This window comes from Carassius gibelio, chromosome B4 (assembly GCF_023724105.1).
Source record: "Carassius gibelio isolate Cgi1373 ecotype wild population from Czech Republic chromosome B4, carGib1.2-hapl.c, whole genome shotgun sequence".
Lineage (NCBI taxonomy): Eukaryota > Metazoa > Chordata > Actinopteri > Cypriniformes > Cyprinidae > Carassius > Carassius gibelio.
The window spans coordinates 21,120,117-21,139,615 of record NC_068399.1 but is presented as its reverse complement, the minus strand read 5'-3'; the positions used below and the strand labels follow the sequence as shown (position 1 = coordinate 21,139,615).

At 36.1% G+C, this 19,499-nt stretch overlaps 1 protein-coding gene and 1 long non-coding RNA gene across 2 annotated transcripts in view; one reads left to right on the top strand and one right to left on the bottom strand.

Moving 5' to 3' along the window:
* LOC127956567 (uncharacterized) overlaps window positions 1-19,499 on the bottom strand; it is a 355,838-nt gene that overhangs the window by 155,368 nt on the left and 180,971 nt on the right. The window contains exon 12 of the mRNA XM_052554600.1: window positions 7,326-7,640. Within this exon, the coding sequence (XP_052410560.1) occupies window positions 7,326-7,640 (315 nt within the window). The remainder of the gene's footprint in view (window positions 1-7,325; window positions 7,641-19,499) is intronic.
* LOC127956378 (uncharacterized) lies at window positions 1,422-2,127 on the top strand. The gene is made up of 2 exons (XR_008153547.1): window positions 1,422-1,601; window positions 1,756-2,127. It is a non-coding gene; the product is annotated as an uncharacterized LOC127956378 (long non-coding RNA).

Sequence of the window (19,499 nt, the reverse complement as noted above, 5' to 3'; positions counted from 1 at the left end):
TGCAGGCGAATTTTAGACTTCTGATTTAACTTGTCCATATACGCAGTAGCGGTTTTAGGCACGGGCGAACCGGGCAGCCGCCCGGGGCGTCATTTTTTCGTGACACATTGGGGGCGGCAGCATGAGCAGATAAACAAAAAATCCTCTGTGTCGTGAAACGGTTTTTCGTCATTTATATCATTTCACTGTGTGTGGAATTGGCAAATTGGCGCTCCCTGCAGCTGCCGGCGCCCCTGCTTGCTGAAAATATCCACTGAAGCTCTGTGTTGTGAGAGAAGTGTAAGGGAGTGGGGCGAGAGGCGCGTGCGACATTTCACCTCTGGGTCTCTCTCCAATGGAACGGACAGGGCGGGGGTGGACGGGGGATCCACACTAGTAATATAATTAATAATAGGCTAAAGTCAGTCACACACCTCGACTTTCTTCCAAATAACGCACATTTCATTCATAATGTTATAATAAAGGCCTATATTTCCTGCAAATGAAACTAGGTAATACAAGACGATTATGCGGTCATCAAGGTGAATTGGTTTAGTCTTGACTTCTGGTCCTGAGTGACAGTTGGGGGGATGGGAAATCTGTTGATTGTCGAGTGTCAAATAAACAGAGATGGAGAAGAAAAGGTCAAAGCCAGGTGCCCAATTTCGAAAAAAAAAGAAAATTAGAAGAGGAGAAACGAGCAAAAGATAAAGGTATGCAACTATTGTCTCTGTATGATTACAGTATCCATTTCATGAATGAAGGGCTAATGTTAATTGGTGGTGGGTATAACTCTTTGTTAACTCTTGCTATGCTTATACAACAATAATTTGGTTTCAACTCAATCACGAGATCTAATTTATAATATTGTGCTTTGCAATAAAACTGTTAAAAGTTCAGTTATCATTTCCATCAGTTGGTTTAACATTAGGCCCTGTAAATAACCAATGGCATTTTATTTGCTACACAGTATGCTAAGTATAGTTTCCTAAGTATAGTTTTACAAGTCATAACTAAAAGTGTGTCATGCGTATAATTTGAGGCAGTAACCTAATGGCACCTCCATGAAAGTTAGATTGGTATTCAAATTTTGGTTGAAAAATATCCTGAAACCCAAAAAGTTTTTGTTTTTGCCTATACATATAATTTAAAGTCATTTTATTTTTTTAAACAACTGAGTCCCAGTGACCATAGCATAACGTGAATAAAATATAAATTTTCAATGTATTTTTTTTACTATTTGTTTCTATGCTCTAAACAATGTGATGACATGGGGGAAAAATGAAATAAATAAATGTTTTTTTTTCCGGGTCTAGGAGGATATAGCGTGTAATGACAGACATTTAGTGTGTAAGAGCATGTTTATGTAACCCTTCTATTATGTTTTGAGTCAATTTGACCCTAGTTTTTTTTAGCTTTATAAAACATTGTCCTATGGTCTTTTGATTTCAAATGCAGTTAAATTGCAATTTCAGGGGCACTTCTAAAATATTTCGGAGCATCCTCTGCCACTGGTCAGGATGAGCCAACCACCTCCTCCGCTACCCATATGTCTCCACAAATATCTGATATTGAGGATGAAGACCTCTTTGCCTCTACTTCTACCCAGCATGAGCTTTCAGGTGTGCATATCGTGTGTGTGTGTATGTGTGTGTGTGTGGGCTACAAGACAACTGCAATTTAATGTAATTTTAATATTTCTGATAATTTATGAGTAGGACTGTGTTTTTTCACTGCTATGTGTTTTGAGTAATGTGCCAATATGCTGTCTGATAGAAATGCCTGGAGCTGAACCCCCACTGAGCCCCACTGGCCCTCACATCTGACTGACAGGATTCGGACTGAGCCGGTTCACAGAGGACCAAGTAAAGTGCCACCTGGCTTTGTTTTCCGTAGGAATGAGAGTAATGGGAGAAGTTGCCACCACTAATATTTTAATAAGACATTAGTAAGTGGTGAAAAGATGGCAAGAAGTTGGCTGATTTATTCAATTAAGAACAACAGCCTCTTTTGCTTCTGCTGCAAATTGTTTTCCAAGAGGAACATCAATTTAACAAGTGCAGGAATGGCAAATTGGAAACATGCATGCAATGATCTCACATCATATGAAAACAGTTGTTATAATAAAATATTGCTGTTTGTGCAGAACTTTGTTTGCTATTTTTTTTTTGTGTGTGTGGGGGGGCTCGAAAGGGGTCTCGCCCAGGGTGTATTTCAATGTAGAACCGCCACTGTTGTTGCGCTCCGACGGAAAAGAAGGAAGAGCTGTTTGTGTTTGTCGCCATGTTGTTGAAACGCTGTTTTTTTTTTCATCTCTGAGTCCAATCATCTTTGTTTGGGCTTCCCAGGTGTACTTTGAGATTAATGGTTACAATTTATGTTTAACTCGGTTCCCGAAAATTATAATGCACATGTAAAACTATGTGCAGCTCATTTTGCTCAGCTTGCTGAGGACAACTTTTTCAATCTCAATCAGTTTAATGCTGGATTTGCACAAAAATTATTCTTGAAAGATGCAGCAGTTCCCTCTTGTCTGGAGAAGGCGTTGTTTATGGACCACAACCGGTAAGTGTATTTTATTATTTAAGTTGGTGCGTTTAACAGTTTCTGTAACTTATTACACAAAGAGCAACGCTGTTTAGCTTTGTTAACTAGATGTTAGGGCTGTGCAAAAAAACGAATGCGGTTTTCATGCGCATCTCGTCAGTAAAAACGCTCCGCCTGTGACTATAAATACATCTCCAGCACGTTCGTTCTAGCCCAATCACTTTACCAGGAGGGCAGCCTGCTCTCAGCTGCTGTCGAATCACAACACAGGCACCGCTGGCCCAATCAGAACCCGTTATGTATTTCTGAAGGAGAGGCTTCATAGAACAAGGAAGACATCAGCCCGTTTTTGTGACAGTGAAAACAGCAGTAAACAGATAGGTGAATTGTGTGAAAAATACTGTGTTTTTTTTACAAGCGAAACATGAACACGTTATATTGTTTATTGTAAACACAATCAAAGCTTCAAAAAAGCACGTAAAACGGGACCTTTAAATAAAAGATCGCTGTTTGCATTCATGTGTGTTTGTGTTTATTTGTTTTGTGAAAGATCTGCAGCATAAATCATTATCTGTCTATGAGCAGCCATATTGTTATTCTTTTGCATTAATTATCAGATTAAACAGATATTAAAAATAGTCACGTATTTTTTACTGTGTAAAATAATAAAATATGTTGTGAAAATAACGATGAAAGAAGACTGATGCGGTGCACCTTGCACCTAATACCTTGGCGAACAAGAAGGAAAACGCATGCGACAAAACTCGCTGCGTTTCGTTGTGTATAATCCTGAAGCGTATCCACAGCAGGATTTAATCCAACAAGGATTTAATCAAACAAAGCCCGAGCCAGCGTAAATTGATATAAATTAAGCCCCAACACGAGTTTTTTTACATCAATATTTTTTTAAATGTTTATTTATTTTAAAATTAATAGTTTGGTCAAAATCGATTCCCTATTTTCATTTTCGAAACTTTTTTTGGTTGGTCCGATCGATTGTACAATTGATTTTCTAACGAAAAGTGACAGCCCTATGCGGACATGGAGTATGAACATAAAAAAACATTTGAGCGTTTGGAATATGTCTCCACAACCGCAGACATCTGGACTTGTAATAATAGAAGCTTCCTTGGAATGACAGCCCATATGTAGTTAAGACATACTGTAGATACATTTAAAAAGACTACAGTTTTCATTGTTATGCAAGTTTATGTTAAGAGTGTTAAGTTATAGAAATGCATTGGATCTTTAATTCAAGTTGCTGTTTTCATATTTCTGTAATATTTTTCAGTCAATATTAAATTACGGAAAGAACTGAGTTTCACTTTGTTTGTAGTTTCCTTTCCTTGTTGTGAAAATAACGATGAAAGAAGACTGATGCGCGTGTACTATTGAAGATAAATCGCAGCCCACGTCTCACGAGGTAAATATTATAAAATAATAGAAAAAATAATAATAACAATAATGCAAACATTTTCGAGAAATAAGTAATTTGTACATTCACATATTTGGTAAGATAAAAATACATTATGTAGCTGTGTATACACACCATGAGTTCAACTTTCATTTCGTGAACAGTAGGGAACATTAGTGTATTTAATTCATTCACCGGACCCAAACATATGCAAGTTTCAAATCCACTGGCTCAGGTAACATTTATAGTATATTAATAATAGCAGTGTATATCTTATTTGGATTTGAAGTGATATTATAAATCCTGTAAACATACAGAAGGTAATATTTTGACTTCTCCGGTTCTTTGCACTGACGTTTAGCACAACCGGAAATATCTACGCACACACTCGTAAAACCGAATAATCCAAGATGGCGGAGATATGCAACTAGCCCATACCATAACCCCTGACACACTGTACCTGATAGCTGGGATCCAAGGAAGCATCTGCTCAAGCGGAGAGAACCCAGGGGGCCAGGAGCCATCCTCACATTCAGACTGTAAGACTTGATAAAAGTGCTCGGTAAGGACCAACCTGCCCCAGCACAGATATCATCCAAAGAAGATCCACTGAGAAAGCTTGAGAAGAGGCCACAGCTCTTGTGGAATGAGCTTTAACTCCTAAAGGCGAAGCGAGTCCGCACGCCTCATAGGCTAAATATATTGCCTCCACCAGCCAATGGGACATGCGCTGTTTTGTAACCGCATGGCCTTTATTCTTATGTCCAAAACAGACAAACAGCTGGTCAGACTCATGCCATGGGGCTGTACTATCCACATAAGTCTTTAAAGCTCTACAGGGCAAAGACTTAGATCTCCTGACCCCGTCTCAGCAGGGGGGTAAAGCCTCCAGCACAACTCGCTGAAAGCGAAAGGGATTAGATACGACCTTAGGAACAAAATTAGGCCTCGGTCGCAACAGCACCTTCACAGAGCCCGGTGCAAATTCCATGCACGAGGGTGAGACAGAGATAGCCTGAAAATCCCCAACTCTCTTGAGGGAGGATAAAACCATAAGAAGAAGTGTCTTCAGAGTCAGGATTTTATCCGATACAGTTTCCAAGGGCTCAAACGGATGCCCTGATAACCCTGCAACACAATGGATAAATCCCATGAAGGAAATTGCACAGGGCGGAAAGGCCTCAGCCGTAGCGCTGCCTGTATGAAACAAGAAACCAGTGGATGACGGCCCACTGAGGCACTGTCTATATATTTGTGGTAAGCTGAAATGGCTGCCATGTAAACCTGAAGAGTGTCTGGTGTCATTCCATCAGAAAAACGGTCCTGAAAGGAAATCCATTACTGAAGCCACTGGGCAGTAAACTGGATCCACATTACGATTTTCACACCAGGCTGTAAACAGTCTCCACTTCAAAGCATATAAGCGTCTCGTAGAAGCTGCTCTAGAACTCAGTATAGTCTCAGTGGTTTCAACAGAAAGACCGGGACATAGCTATTAACTCACTCCGCTCAGAGGCCACGCCCACAGTTTCCATAGATCTGGCCTCGGGTGCCAGATCAGTCCCTGTGCTTGTGATAATAAATCCTGTCTGAGGGGAATCTCCATGGAGAGCCCGCTAGCAGACTGATCAGGTCCGCAAACCACGGCTGCGTGTGCCACCGCGGAGCCACCAGCAGCAGCTGATCCACTCTGTCCAGCCATATCTGGATAATACCTTGGCGAACAAGAAGGAAAACGCATGCGACAAAACTCGCTGCGTTTCGTTGTGTATAATCCTGAAGCGTATCCACAGCAGGATTTAATCCAACAAGGATTTAATCAAACAAAGCCCGAGCCAGTGTAAGTTGATATAAATTAAGCCCCAACACGAGTTTTTTTACATCAATATTTTTTTAATTGTTTAATTATTTTAAAATTAATAGTTTGGTCAAAATCGATTCCCTATTTTCATTTTCAAAACTTTTTTTGGTTGGTCCGATCGATTGTGCAATTGATTTTCTAACGAAAAGTGACAGCCCTATGCGGACATGGAGTATGAACATAAAAAAAAACATTTGAGCGTTTGGAATATGTCTCCACAACCGCAGACATCTGGACTTGTAATAATAGAAGCTTCCTTGGAATGACAGCCCATATGTAGTTAAGACATACTGTAGATACATTTAAAAAGACTACAGTTTTCATTGTTATGCAAGTTTATGTTAAGAGTGTTAAGTTATAGAAATGCATTGGATCTTTAATTCAAGTTGCTGTTTTCATATTTCTGTAATATTTTTCAGTCAATATTAAATTACGGAAAGAACTGAGTTTCACTTTGTTTGTAGTTTTTTTCCTTGTAGGTTTAATAGGTTTTCAAAGTAACTTGAAAGTAAAGTAATTAGTAATCTTATTACTTTTTTTTACATGCAGTAATTAGTAATGTAATCAAATTACAATTTTAGAGCAGTAATTAGTAATTTGTAGTGGATTACTTTTTTTGAGTAACTTACCCAACACTGGTCATCACTGAGTTTGTAAAAAAAAAAAAACGTTAATACCAAAAACATAAAAAACTGGTCTTTAAGACTTAACCTGCAACATGGCCTTTAAGAATGGCAGGCAGATTAACTGTTCAGGAAAAACAAGAAACTCATGAACAACTATCAGTAAAAAAATAAAAAAACGCACAATCATTTAGGTAACAACAAAGTATTAAGAATCAAGTGGATGTAAACTTTTGAACGGGGCCATTTTTATAAATTCAACTATTTTTTTCTTTTGTGGACTATATGTAAACAAATTTTATGTGAAATATCTTATTCAAGTCACTACTAAAAAAACAATAAAATGCATCTTGTATGATTCCTCATATTTTGGTAAAATAATTAACATTTAACAAAGGGGAATGCAAACTTTTGACCTCAACTGTAGTTGTATTAAACATTACACGGGCACATTTAACCAGGAGTGTTACAATTTGAAGATTGCTTTGTAAAAATGTAACTATTTCTCAAGGCAATACAGAAGCTACATCTCAACCAGCATATACCTTGTATATGTGCGTAACTGTTAATGATGCACAAATGTGCCATAAATGTGTTTACACTGGAATAAAGTATGTTTTAAAGATTTTTTTTTTTTATATATAAAACAAATTAACATTAATTAGTGTTCAAAATACACTGTGTATCATACATTTAAAATTTACGACAGAGTTTGCCTTCTGGGTACTGGAAGGGTTTTGTTTGTTTTTTTACCATAAAGTATGTTTCTTATCTCTGTGCATATTGCTGTGCATCAGTCTAAAATGTTGCAAACTATGGCATTGAGTAATTTGGCTTTTCATACTTTAGATACAATATGAACAGCAAAACTCGGATTTAGCCACAAGTGTACAAATGTTACCTGAGCAGATGACTCCAGCATCTTTAGCATGATCACAGTAACTTCGGTCCCATCCTTCTGATCCACAGTCCTTCAGTTCGGATTCTGAACCAACACATCTGACAAGACGCATCCAGATTGGTCCTGATCCTTGTCCAAAGTGTGCTTTACCCAAAGCATCTACAGGTTCTCCACAGTCCAGCTCTCTACACACCACTGCAGCATCAGCCAAATCCCAGGCATAATCACACACTGTTCCCCACTGACCTCTGTGAAGAACCTCCACTCGACCAGCACAGCGACTGTGACCACCAACCAACCTCACATTCACACGGTCTAATATAAAAAAAATGAGAGCGAGAGAAAGAGAGGCATATTGTGAATAAATAAATAAAAAATATTGTAATCTAAAATGCTACGTTGTAAAAAAAACATCTTGAAGCAAATAAAAAATTTATAATCCCACAATATTCTGACCAATTCCAGAAAGTAACATTTCTTCATCCCTCTCTCTGTTGCTGTTTTTGTTTTTAATTTGTGTACTTACCAGCTGTGATGAGTATTACAACTGCAGACAGTAAAATGAACATCAGGCATCTTCCCATCATCCTCAGCATGATTAACTCAACACCCAGAACAAGCTTCTCCGCTCTGATGATACAGAAGTACAGGCATCCTCTTAATGAGAGAGAAAGAGGCTCAACACCCTCCAATCACACTCGCTATTACCTTATTAGACACAACATAGGAAATCATCAAACAACTTCAGTGACAAATCAGAGGACGCTTTTCTCATTTTCTCCATATATAAATATATACATCAAAACCATCAAAGCTGATGAACTCCTCCTCCCCACACATCAAGACCTCAGTGAGGGGAAACACTCACACTCACAGACTCACACATGTTTTTTATTTACTGGAGACAGGAAACTCTCCAGTTTATTTACAGCATCAAAGCCAAACACCTGCAGAGATGACATAAAAGCACTGATAAAGAACTGAAAATTCATATATCTCACACACACACACACACACGCACATATATATATATATATATATATATATATATAGATCATATACTCAACTCTGTAAAATTGTAAAATTAGATAAAATGACATTTGAGTAAATAAAAGCTTACCTTTGTATAAGGTTAAATAGACTATGAGGGAAATTTAGTGAACATCTGACAAAATAACAGTTTAATGCACAAAACACACCAGAAATTAGACCCTGTGAATGTGAGGTTGGTCGGTGGTCACAGTCGCTGTGCTGGTAGAGTTGAGGTTCTTCACAGAGGTCAGTGGAGAACAGTATGTGATGTTGCCTGGGATTTGGCTGATGCTTCAGTGGTGTGTAGAGAGCTGGACTGTGGAGAACCTGTAGATGTCTTTTAAGAGTTTTGCTGTTCATATTGTATCTAAAGTATGAAAAGCCAAATTACTCAATGCCATAGTTCTTATGGTGGAGGAGGGAGTGTAATAACGCAAATTGCAACAGAAAAGTGTGGTGTGGGAAAGGTTAAGAATTTTTTCTGGTGTGTTTTGTGCATTAAACTGTTCCTAGCTTTAGTGCAGTGTTGTGCTTATGGGACTATGGATTTAGAGGAACAAACTGCAACACTGCTGTTTGGGGTGGGTGAAGAAAGGATCTCACATTCTTTTTATTGAGGAACAGAATTTGTTCAAGTGTGTTGGGGCTTAGACGATTCCTCCTTTTGGACAGAACCTCTCCAGCCTTGGAAAAGATCCTTTCGCATGGAACAGAGGATGCGGAGGAACATAAAAATGTCAGTGCCAGCTGGTATAAATGAGGATACAGATGTTTATGTTGAGCCCAATATACTAGTGGATCCTCAGATCTTGAGAGATTCACTTTGGATAAATATTAATTTGACTGATAAAGATTGTTAGTAGTCTGTGCATGCTCGTGCGATAATGCCTAAGCATGGAGGAGGGTGTTATTGTTGTATGTCAGCTCCTTTAGGCTCAGCAAGCATTTCACCTAGAAACATAAATGAATAGACATGAAATATAATACAGACTTATAGTGAGTATTATTATTAGATCAAGACAGTAAAACAATAATAGTACACATACCTTATTGTGACCAACCATTTAAAAAAACTCCCAGACGGGAGGATTTCCTCTTTCTTGCTGGCTCCATTACAAGGAAAAAGGAAGAGGTCACAAAAAGCAAACAAATCCAAAAGGGCAAAACACCCCCCCACCACCACCCTGAGACCCGCAGTGACGGATTGATTGACAGCTGCTGTCAGAGTCGCTAAAATGGAGAGTGGCTGTAATGACGCAAGTTATGGCAAGCCGTTTTAGCATTTAAAACTTAGTTTTGACCATCCATAAATATAATTTTGGATAGTCACAATTTGTAATTCGGATAGTCATAATTATAATTCGACTAGTCACAATGACAATTAGAGATATCTGCAATTATAATTGCACTAGTAAGAAATCGGATTAGAGATATCTCTAAATATTTATGACTAGTCAAAACTACATTTAAGATATCTGTAATTACTTTATATATATCTTCAATAGACAATATCTCTAATTCAATTTCGACTAGTCACAATTATAGTTTAAGATATTTGAAATGATAGTCGAAATCCTGTTGTGTGACGTCAGAATAAATTTACTCAGCACCTCCCCGCCTACTCTGCTAACCGCTAACAACATAATAAAAGTCTGTTTTTGTTGTTACGGAGAAAAAAACTACTGGATGAGGTGCTTCAAGGATTATTAAATAAATCTGGATGTAGCCTTGTGTGGTAAAAGGTCTCCCGCGTGCATGTATGTATAGCGCTGTGTTTTAATTGAATCATTTTGCAAAATAGACCAAATGCAGTGTAATGTTCAATAAAGGCAAAAAATCACAAACTGCTCGTCTGAATTTATTTATTATATATTTAGACAATGAAAAACAATGTTTATTTTTTATTAAAGAAAGGTAGGCCGGTACCTTTAAAAAAAATGAAGAAAGGCCTAATTTGCAGCTTTTATCTTACCATTCATTCAGAATTTATCCCAGAATTGCGAGATTTAATAACTGTGAGATAAAAAGTTGCTATTTCTTTATTAATTTATTTTTTAATTTATTTATTTAGTGGCGGAAACGAGCTTCCATAAATAGTATTCTTGTATAAAAGGAGTATTGTATTAAAGGGAGATTTCCATGATGATTACATTCTGCTGTGTTCAGTGATGAGCACCAATGTATTCTTTTAGGCAGGGGCTATTTGCATTAGGTGTAAATAGCATATTTTCTTAGCAATAAATGCTATTTACACTAAGTGCAAATAGCAATTGATTATATTTACACTGTGTTAAAACAGCTAGATTTGATGCTATGTAGACTACTTATTTGAAATAGTGGCAATTTTGTAGTACATTATAAAACAGTACGCAATAATAACTTTTTAATTTGAATTTTAATTCAAATTTTAAATGGATGCCACCTTACTTGGACAATAAAGCCCTCCCTAAACCTACCCTAACCCTACCCAATAATTAGTTTCAACTTTTTATTTATTTCCTTAATTTTTATAGAAAATAAATGCCTTTCCGATACAATATGAGATTTGAAAAAGGAGAAAAAATGTTTGACAAAAGGCGGACGCGAATTCAGGTCGATCGCGTCAAAAGGCACGCATTTTAACCACTAATCCACAGCAGCTGATATTTGATTGCCGTCGTTTATCAGTGTTAACTATCCCAATCACATGGTGGGCGATAATGTAATTAGTCTCTGACAAGGCAGGCTTGCAATGTAAATAGACACTGATTCTTTTAACATTATATCAAATGTTGCAAGAGCTTTCATGAGGCTTATGCATGTGTTCGTTTGTAAATGAAGACTAACAAAATTTAATCCACAGCGTCTCAACATTACGATAAAAAAACAGGACAAAAGCCTATTTAAGTCCTCTCTGTATAACCTACCACTTTTACACATGCTACAGCTACATTTTTATTTCCATACTTTTGAATTACTTCTGTATAAAACAGTTTAAAATCAACCAAAGACGCGGGACTTTTATTATATAACTCTTAGACAAAACTGTGAATGACAACAGTTTCAAAGCTAGGATTGGTTAAATAAAATGTTTAAGGCGGGGCTCAACAAATGTGTATTTGCATGCACATTGTAGATATCTATAAACGTATTTTGACTAGTCAAATTGTTAATTCCAGATATCTACATTGCTATTACGCCTAGTCACGAAGCTAAATGCAGATATCTCCAAATATAGTTCTTCCCAGTCAAAAATCTGATTTGGATATCCATAATTAAATTGCAGATATCTTTAATTGGGTTTTGACTAGTCATAATTCCAATTCAAGATATCTTTAAATATGATTTGCCTAGTCAAAATTCCAATTCAAGATATCTACAACTGTAATTTGACTAGTCATAAATGAATTGCAGATATCTACAAATGTATTTTGGATATCTTTTAAAATTTGAAATTAACGATATCTTAAATTGTATTTTGACTAGTCAAATCATATTTAAAGATATCTTGAATTGGGTTTACAACTAGTCAAAACTCAATTGAAGATATATCTAATTGAATTATCACTAGTCAGATTGTTATTTGAGATATCTCTAATTAGAATTTTGACTAGTCAAATCATATTTAAAGATATCTTGAATTGGAATTATGACTAGTCAAAACTCAATTGAAGATATCTGAAAATATTTTTCAATGGAAGTTAATGGAAGATTATGACTGGTCATAATAGCATTGCAGATATCTGGAATGTATATTATGACTAGTCAAAATTAAATTGTAGATATCTTCAATGCATATTATGACTAGTCATAATCACATTGTAGATATCTTAATTCCAATTACGACGAGTCATAATCGCAATATAGATATCTGGAATTACAATTGTGACTATCCAAAATTATATTTATGGATAGTCAAAACCAAGTTTTAAATGCTAAAACGGCTTGCCATAACTATCCGAAATTATATTTATGGATATTCAAAACAACGTTTTAAATGCTAAAACGGCTTGCGATAGTCCAGCAGTGCTGTCACAACCAGCAACACACCTACGTTCCATCCTGACCACTGTACTAAATACAGATAAATTTAGCTAACTTGAAGATCTAAATAACTATATAATTTACTGCTAAATAGATGCTATATTAGTCTATCCTGATCGTTTTCAATACTCGCAATTCCAACTCCTGACTCACTACAGTGATTTTGACGGAACAAGATGGTTTTACCAAGGGGCGTGGTGAGCTGGAAATTGTTTACGTCACCTGCCACCGCTTACTTCACTTGCCACCGCAACATCCAATAGGAAAAATCAACTGCAGTAGCCACCGTTCAACCTGAAGAGGGCAGCACTCAGACGTTTTTACACCATATATTGTAGATTTAAAACACTTCATACTCAAATGTCAAAAAAGTTAATTGAATCAATGAACAGCACTAATAAAGCCCCATTCTTACAGATCATTAACTAAAAAAAAGTTGGTTAAGACATCCCTCCATCTTCTTCTGCTCATCACACCATGTGTTTGACTCTGTTAGCACAAGTTTCTCGTCTGCTCCTCAAACACACTGAAGAAACTGGCTCCTGTCAGCCCCCTAAAGAGAGAGAGAGACTCACAGCTGCCAATGACACTCACTGTTCCCTTATTAGACACAGCAGAGGAAATCATCAAACACAATCAGTGACAAATCTGAGCATCAAACCCAGACACAAGCTCTGATCACTCACTGCTCACTTCACACACTTGCTAAAACTTTACTTCACACAGAAAGAAAGTTGATATTTGCTATAAATGTCAATCAATTTGAATAAACTGAACATTTAAAGTTATTTTGGGGATGATGTGCAGAACATTAACAATATTTTGATATTCTAATGAGCACAATTAGCATATATTTTTTTTTTTACTTTAACAATGTTATATAATGAATTGGACAGTTTTTATTTTTTATTTTTTAATATTAAGGCAAGATTTTTAAATAAACATTGGTTTCTGTTCCAGAGATATATCTGTAGATGTGTGTATTACACTGTAATGTGTGATTGATCCAGCAGATGGCAGCAGGAGACTTCTTATTGTGAAGAGGAGTGAAGAGTCTAGTCCTTGTGTCTCCACATTAGGGAGCATCTTAACTTTCTGGACAGAAACCGTAAATTTCTTTTGTTTACAGATGCATTATAGTTACAAATATATATATATATATATATATATATATATATATATATATATATATATATATATATATATATAAAAACTTTAAATACACAGTATACAATGCACACAGTATATAATATATATACATAAAAACTTTAAAAACACTAAATGTAATTTTGGACAGCACACTTCAGTTAATATGAAAGTCAGAAAAAATTTAAGTTAAAATAAACTTAAATGCACATAAGTGCACTTTAAGTGTTAAGAAACATAGAGTGAGTACTCATTTTAGATAAACTTAAGTGGCCTTTAATTTGATATATATTATAAGTGCACATTAAAGGGTTAGTTCACCGAAAAATGTAAATTATTTCATTAATGACTCACCCTCATGTCGTTCAAAACCAGTAAGACCTCAATTTCATGTACCAGTTTCACTAAAGTTTCAGGTCTTTAAAGTATGTACAAAGTCAGAATTATTTCTCTGAATAAATTATTTGCATTTTATTTCCTGATTGAGCAACATCTATTTCAGACTCTTCAAGACTGCACAAACTCTACTGTAGAGTTTCCATTGGAGTAAAATGTTTTGTATGTAATTATTAATTTAAGCAACATTTAAATCATTAAGTGCTTCAAATTGCATACTGTTAACAAAATAATTTTTGAAACATTTGCCATTATCCTACATATATATAGTATGTAATATTAATATTACAACAACATAATTACATAAGTACAGTGAATACATTACAAAGCATACATATTTATTCAGATTTCAGAATGAACACTTTGACATTTGTTAGGGAGACTGGGGATCATAGTGACACTTTTGTTTGAGGGTCAGTAACTTACACAAACACAGATTATGTGAGTTAATGTCAAATACAAGAGTTCCACTATTAAATCCCATCACTTCTGCAGTGAGTTGTAACACTAGTTGGGGATAGATGTAACAATTAGAGGGAGTCTGGTGAAACAATATCCACTTTCCAGATTATGCAAGAACTTTATTGAAGAACAAAAATGAACAATTTAACCAAAATAAACATTCTGGAACTTTAAATTCAAGCCTATAACAAATTGCTGTATCTGTGTGTGTATGTGTTGGAACTTAACAAAATAACAAATTTCTCTGTGTCAGTGACTTTGCAGAATTTGTGGCGGCGATTGCATTGAAATATGATCGTTTTTTAATTATTGGTGATTTTAACATTCATGTGTGCTGCGAATCAAAACCTCTGGTTAAAGATTTTCTCAGTCTAATTGATTCATTTAATCTAACGCAGTCAGTCACTGGTCCGACCCATGAAAAAGGACATACTTTGGACCTTGTGTTGTCCTATGGTTTATGTATTACTCTCAGTGAAATATGTGACACAAGTATTTCAGACCACCTGCCTGTTTTATTTACTCTGGTTGTTCCCAATTTTGAGATTTCACCCTGTGCTTCTGCGCAACCCAGTGTGCGAGCAATTAACCCTTTAACTGCTTCACAGTTTTCTAATGTTTTTAAGGATTCACTGTTGTACAATCTTGATGACTGTAATCTCAGTGTAGAAGAATTCACGGCCTTATTTGACTCTACTTGTACTGAGATTTTAGACTCGCTCGCTCCGTTGAGGAAAAAACGTCCCAAAGTTCTTTCAGAACCCTGGTTAAATGACACTACCCGCTCTCTCAGACGTGCCTGCAGAGTAGCTGAGAGAAAGTGGAAAAGAGATAAACTTAAAATCTCGTTCGAAATTATGCAGAACGCATTATGTAAATACCAGAGAGCAGTTAAAGCGGCCAAAACTAAATATTTTTCTGACCTCGTAGCCAGTAACAGCCAGCGGCCTCAGGTTCTTTTTAATGTATTTAATTCTCTCGTTAACCCACGTGATTCAGATTGTACTGTGCCATCTTTAATGTTATGTGAAAACTTTCTGAAACACTTTGTGGACAAAATTGCTGGTCTCAGTTTTCCACCCTTTACAGTTATCAGTAACTCCCCCGGTTTTTCTTTTTGCCCAGCTGTCTTTCAGCAGTTTGAGCCGGTTACATTCTCCTATCTTTTTGACATAGTTAAACAGCTACATCCTACGACCTGCCCCCTTGACAGTATTCCTGCACGTTTAGTTAAAGATGTCTTTGACACTGTTGGGCAAAGCATTGTATCTTTGGTCAATACATCTCTCAGCTCAGGGTGTGTACCATCTGTTTTTAAACATGCCATTGTACAACCACTACTGAAAAAGAATAACTTGGATCCTTACAATTTGTCAAATTTTAGACCTATATCTAAACTCCCCTTTTTATCGAAAGTCTTGGAGAGAGTTGTTTTTAATCAACTTCAGTCATTTATTGATGAATTTAGTATATATGAAAATTTCCAGTCTGGTTTTAAGCCCCGTCACAGTACAGAAACTGCTCTTTTAAGAGTTTCTAATGATCTTCTTTTAACTGTGGACTCTGGTAACTCTGCTGTTTTAGTCCTTTTGGATTTTACTGCGGCCTTTGATACGGTCAATCATTCTATTCTTTTATCTAGACTTGAACACTGTGTCGGTATTAAGGGCATAGCCCTTAAATGGTTTCAGTCATATTTGACAGACAGAAGTTTTTCTGTTCACCTTGGTGAATTTTCATCATCTGCCCACCCTCTTTTTTGTGGCGTCCCTCAAGGGTCAGTATTGGGCCCTATGCTGTTTTCTTTGTATATGCTGCCCTTGGGGTATATTTTTAGAAAGCACAATATCACTTTTCACTGTTATGCAGATGATGTACAGATTTATTTGCCTGTCAATACTAATAACAAAGCTTCGTTTCTTTCATTACTGAATTGCCTGAAAGATTTAAAAATATGGTTGGATCAGAACTTTCTTTGTCTTAATGAAAATAAGACTGAGATTGTTGTGTTTGGTCGTCCTGGGGATTTAAGTGCTTGTGTAGATGCACTTGGTAATTTAGGGTTATTTGTTCGTCCATTTACCAAGAATCTCGGTGTGATTTTTGACAGTGCTTTTAAATTTGAAAAACAGATTAGTTCTGTTGTAAAAGCCAGTTTCTTTCAACTAAGACTGTTAGCTAAAGTCAAGCCCTACCTGCCACGTAAGGAGTTTGAAAGTGTAATTCATGCTTTTATAACATCTAGACTAGACTACTGTAACTCTTTATATGTTGGTCTGGATAAGTCATCTCTTCAACGCTTACAGTTAGTCCAAAATGCAGCAGCTCGGCTTTTGACTGGGACTAAAAAGTATGAGCACATTAGCCCTGTCCTAGCTTCACTACACTGGCTTCCTGTCCGCTTCAGGATTGATTTCAAGATTTTATTGTTTGTTTTTAAGATCTTAAATGGGTTGGCGCCTGCGTATTTATCAGAGCTTTTACATGTCCATGCCCCCGTTAAAGCATTGAGGTCATCCAGTCAGGTGCTCCTCAGTGTTCCAAGAACTAAGTTAAAAAATAAAGGTGGCCGGGCTTTTTCAGTGGTGGCACCTAATTTGTGGAATAGTTTACCTGTACACATAAGAACTGCTCAGACTGTTGGAATTTTTAAGTCATTTCTTAAGACACACTTGTATTCCTTGGCTTTTATATCAAGCTGAGCTGTGACATTGGTATGTTTTTACTGTATTTGTTTTATTTGTATGTGACTCTCTAGTTTTCTTTTCTAGACATTGTTAAGCACTTTGGTCAACCATGGTTGTTTTTAAATGTGCTATATAAATAAACTGAACTGAACTGAACTGAACAGTGTGCATGTAGTGTATTTCTTATGGGACTTTAAACTTAACACTATAAAAAATTGCTGTGTGTCATTGTGAGTGTGTGTATAGTTTATATCTCATAAGGGTTGAGTCATGCTCACAGTTGTGACAAATGTAGATGGCTGCCCCTGGGGTGCAGGCTTCATGGGCCCAGAACTGACAAGAAACACACTTAAGCCACACTTTTGACTTATTTCCAAACTGATCCATGCACACAATGCAGAAATTCTCATTGTTACATACATACATACATACAGACATATGTTGAGATGTCTTGTCCAAATATTCACTACTATAATGAATATGAGTGTCATTTTTTAATAAGCAGGGAAAATTGCTAACATTAAACAAACATTTACAGGCTTAGGACATCTGCATTTTAAGAATGTATAGTGAGACTTTAGATATAAAAATTCAGACTTGTTAGTTGATGATTTCTCATTTCTTTACTGATTTCCTAATTTACTGCACGATTTCCTAATATGTGGGAATACTGGGAAAAGCAATATGGCAGCGGAGTGGTTTTTGCGATGTCGTGAGCGAGTATTCATGTCATGTGTTTCTGACAGAATCAGAAAGCATCACTGCAGTACATAAAGTGAACAACATGCTTTTCTGTTCAGTAAATTGTTGTTGTGATCTTTGATTTGTGTTTTCTAGGTAAACTTGTATATTTCTGTTATTTGTTTCTGCTCTTTCAGCCAGGACACTCTTTTATGAGATTTTATCCTGGTTCAATAAAGAATCAATGAATCAGTAAAAAAAATAAATAAAAATAAATAAATATATATATATATATATAATCTCAACTTAAGGAAACCTCATCAATTTGAACAAAAACGTGCTGCAAATACTCACAACACAGACAATAAAGAAACATGCTGCAAATAGACAGACATCAGAAAGGTTTAAGGGAATCGCACAGTGACTAACAAGTACTGTATGTAGCTAACTTAATTTAACAATTTCCCCTATAAAAATTATCCATTGTTTTAAGATTAATTCATTAATTCATACATTATATAAAAAGCAAATAAAAACAAAAAATGCTTATTATAGTTAAACCTTGGTACCCATGCACAAATTGACTATGGATTTACTACATACCATAGTTTAACCATGGCATTTATACAACTGTGGTAATGGGGATTTGCAGCATGTTTTGTATTTGGTTGTGTTGGGAGTATTTGCAGCACATGTGATAATCCATTAATGATGGGTGGCAGCTGAATGATGAACGATCTCAACTCAACACAATTATGTTTATACAAAGTAACTGAATGTCAGAAAATGACAGGTTTTTGTTCTCTCAAATTTCTAAGGCTACACAACAGAAAAGATTTGTAAAAGCATCTGAAAAAAGTCAAGCACCTTTTCAAAAGGTCATGAAAACAAAGTATTTTTTTCTTTCAAAAGCTGCAATTTTTAACAGTATTTCAGTACAGAATGTAACATAACACCCACTGATTGGATGCAACTGAAACGTATATGGTAAGATTGCTAAAACCTTCAAAGCTTTGAAAGGATTTGAGGCAGTGGATGTGGTTTGAGTTAAACAGCTCCTGCCTCTCTTCCTGGATCTTCCTCCACATCATCATAGTCTGTTATTGGAAAATAAGAGAACTATTCATATATCAATACATACATCAAAATACATGATAAAGAAAAACACTATAACACTAAAATATACTAGCAGTAAATTTAAATGACCTTTCATAACCAGAAATTGATCATATGAAGTGATTATAAAGACTAAATGAAGGTGTTAATAACGTACCAAACATGTCACTCATATATTCTCTGACATTCTTCACATCATCATACTCCTCCTGAACCCCCTCTGATATAAATGTGGCTATAATTTATTACATGAACAAACAGACATATATCAGGGGTGACCAATCCTGCTCCTGGAGGGCCTCAGTCCTGCAGAGTTTAGTTCTGAGCCCAATTAAACACCTGAACCAGCTGATCAAGTTCTTCAGAGTCACTAGAAACTTCCAGACGGGGTGTTGGGACGAGATGGAGCTAAACTCTGCAGGACACTGACCATCCAGGAGCAAGTTTGGACACCACTGGACTACACACTTCATTTGGCACAATAAAAAAAAAAAAAAAAAAAAAAAAACCTGGGTGCAAACTGAATTCCACACCTGCTTTATCATTGGAGAACTGTTGTATGATGATGATGTCATCATAGTTTTCTGGTAAGTCATCACAACAAAAAAATAAAAAATTTAATGCAGACATC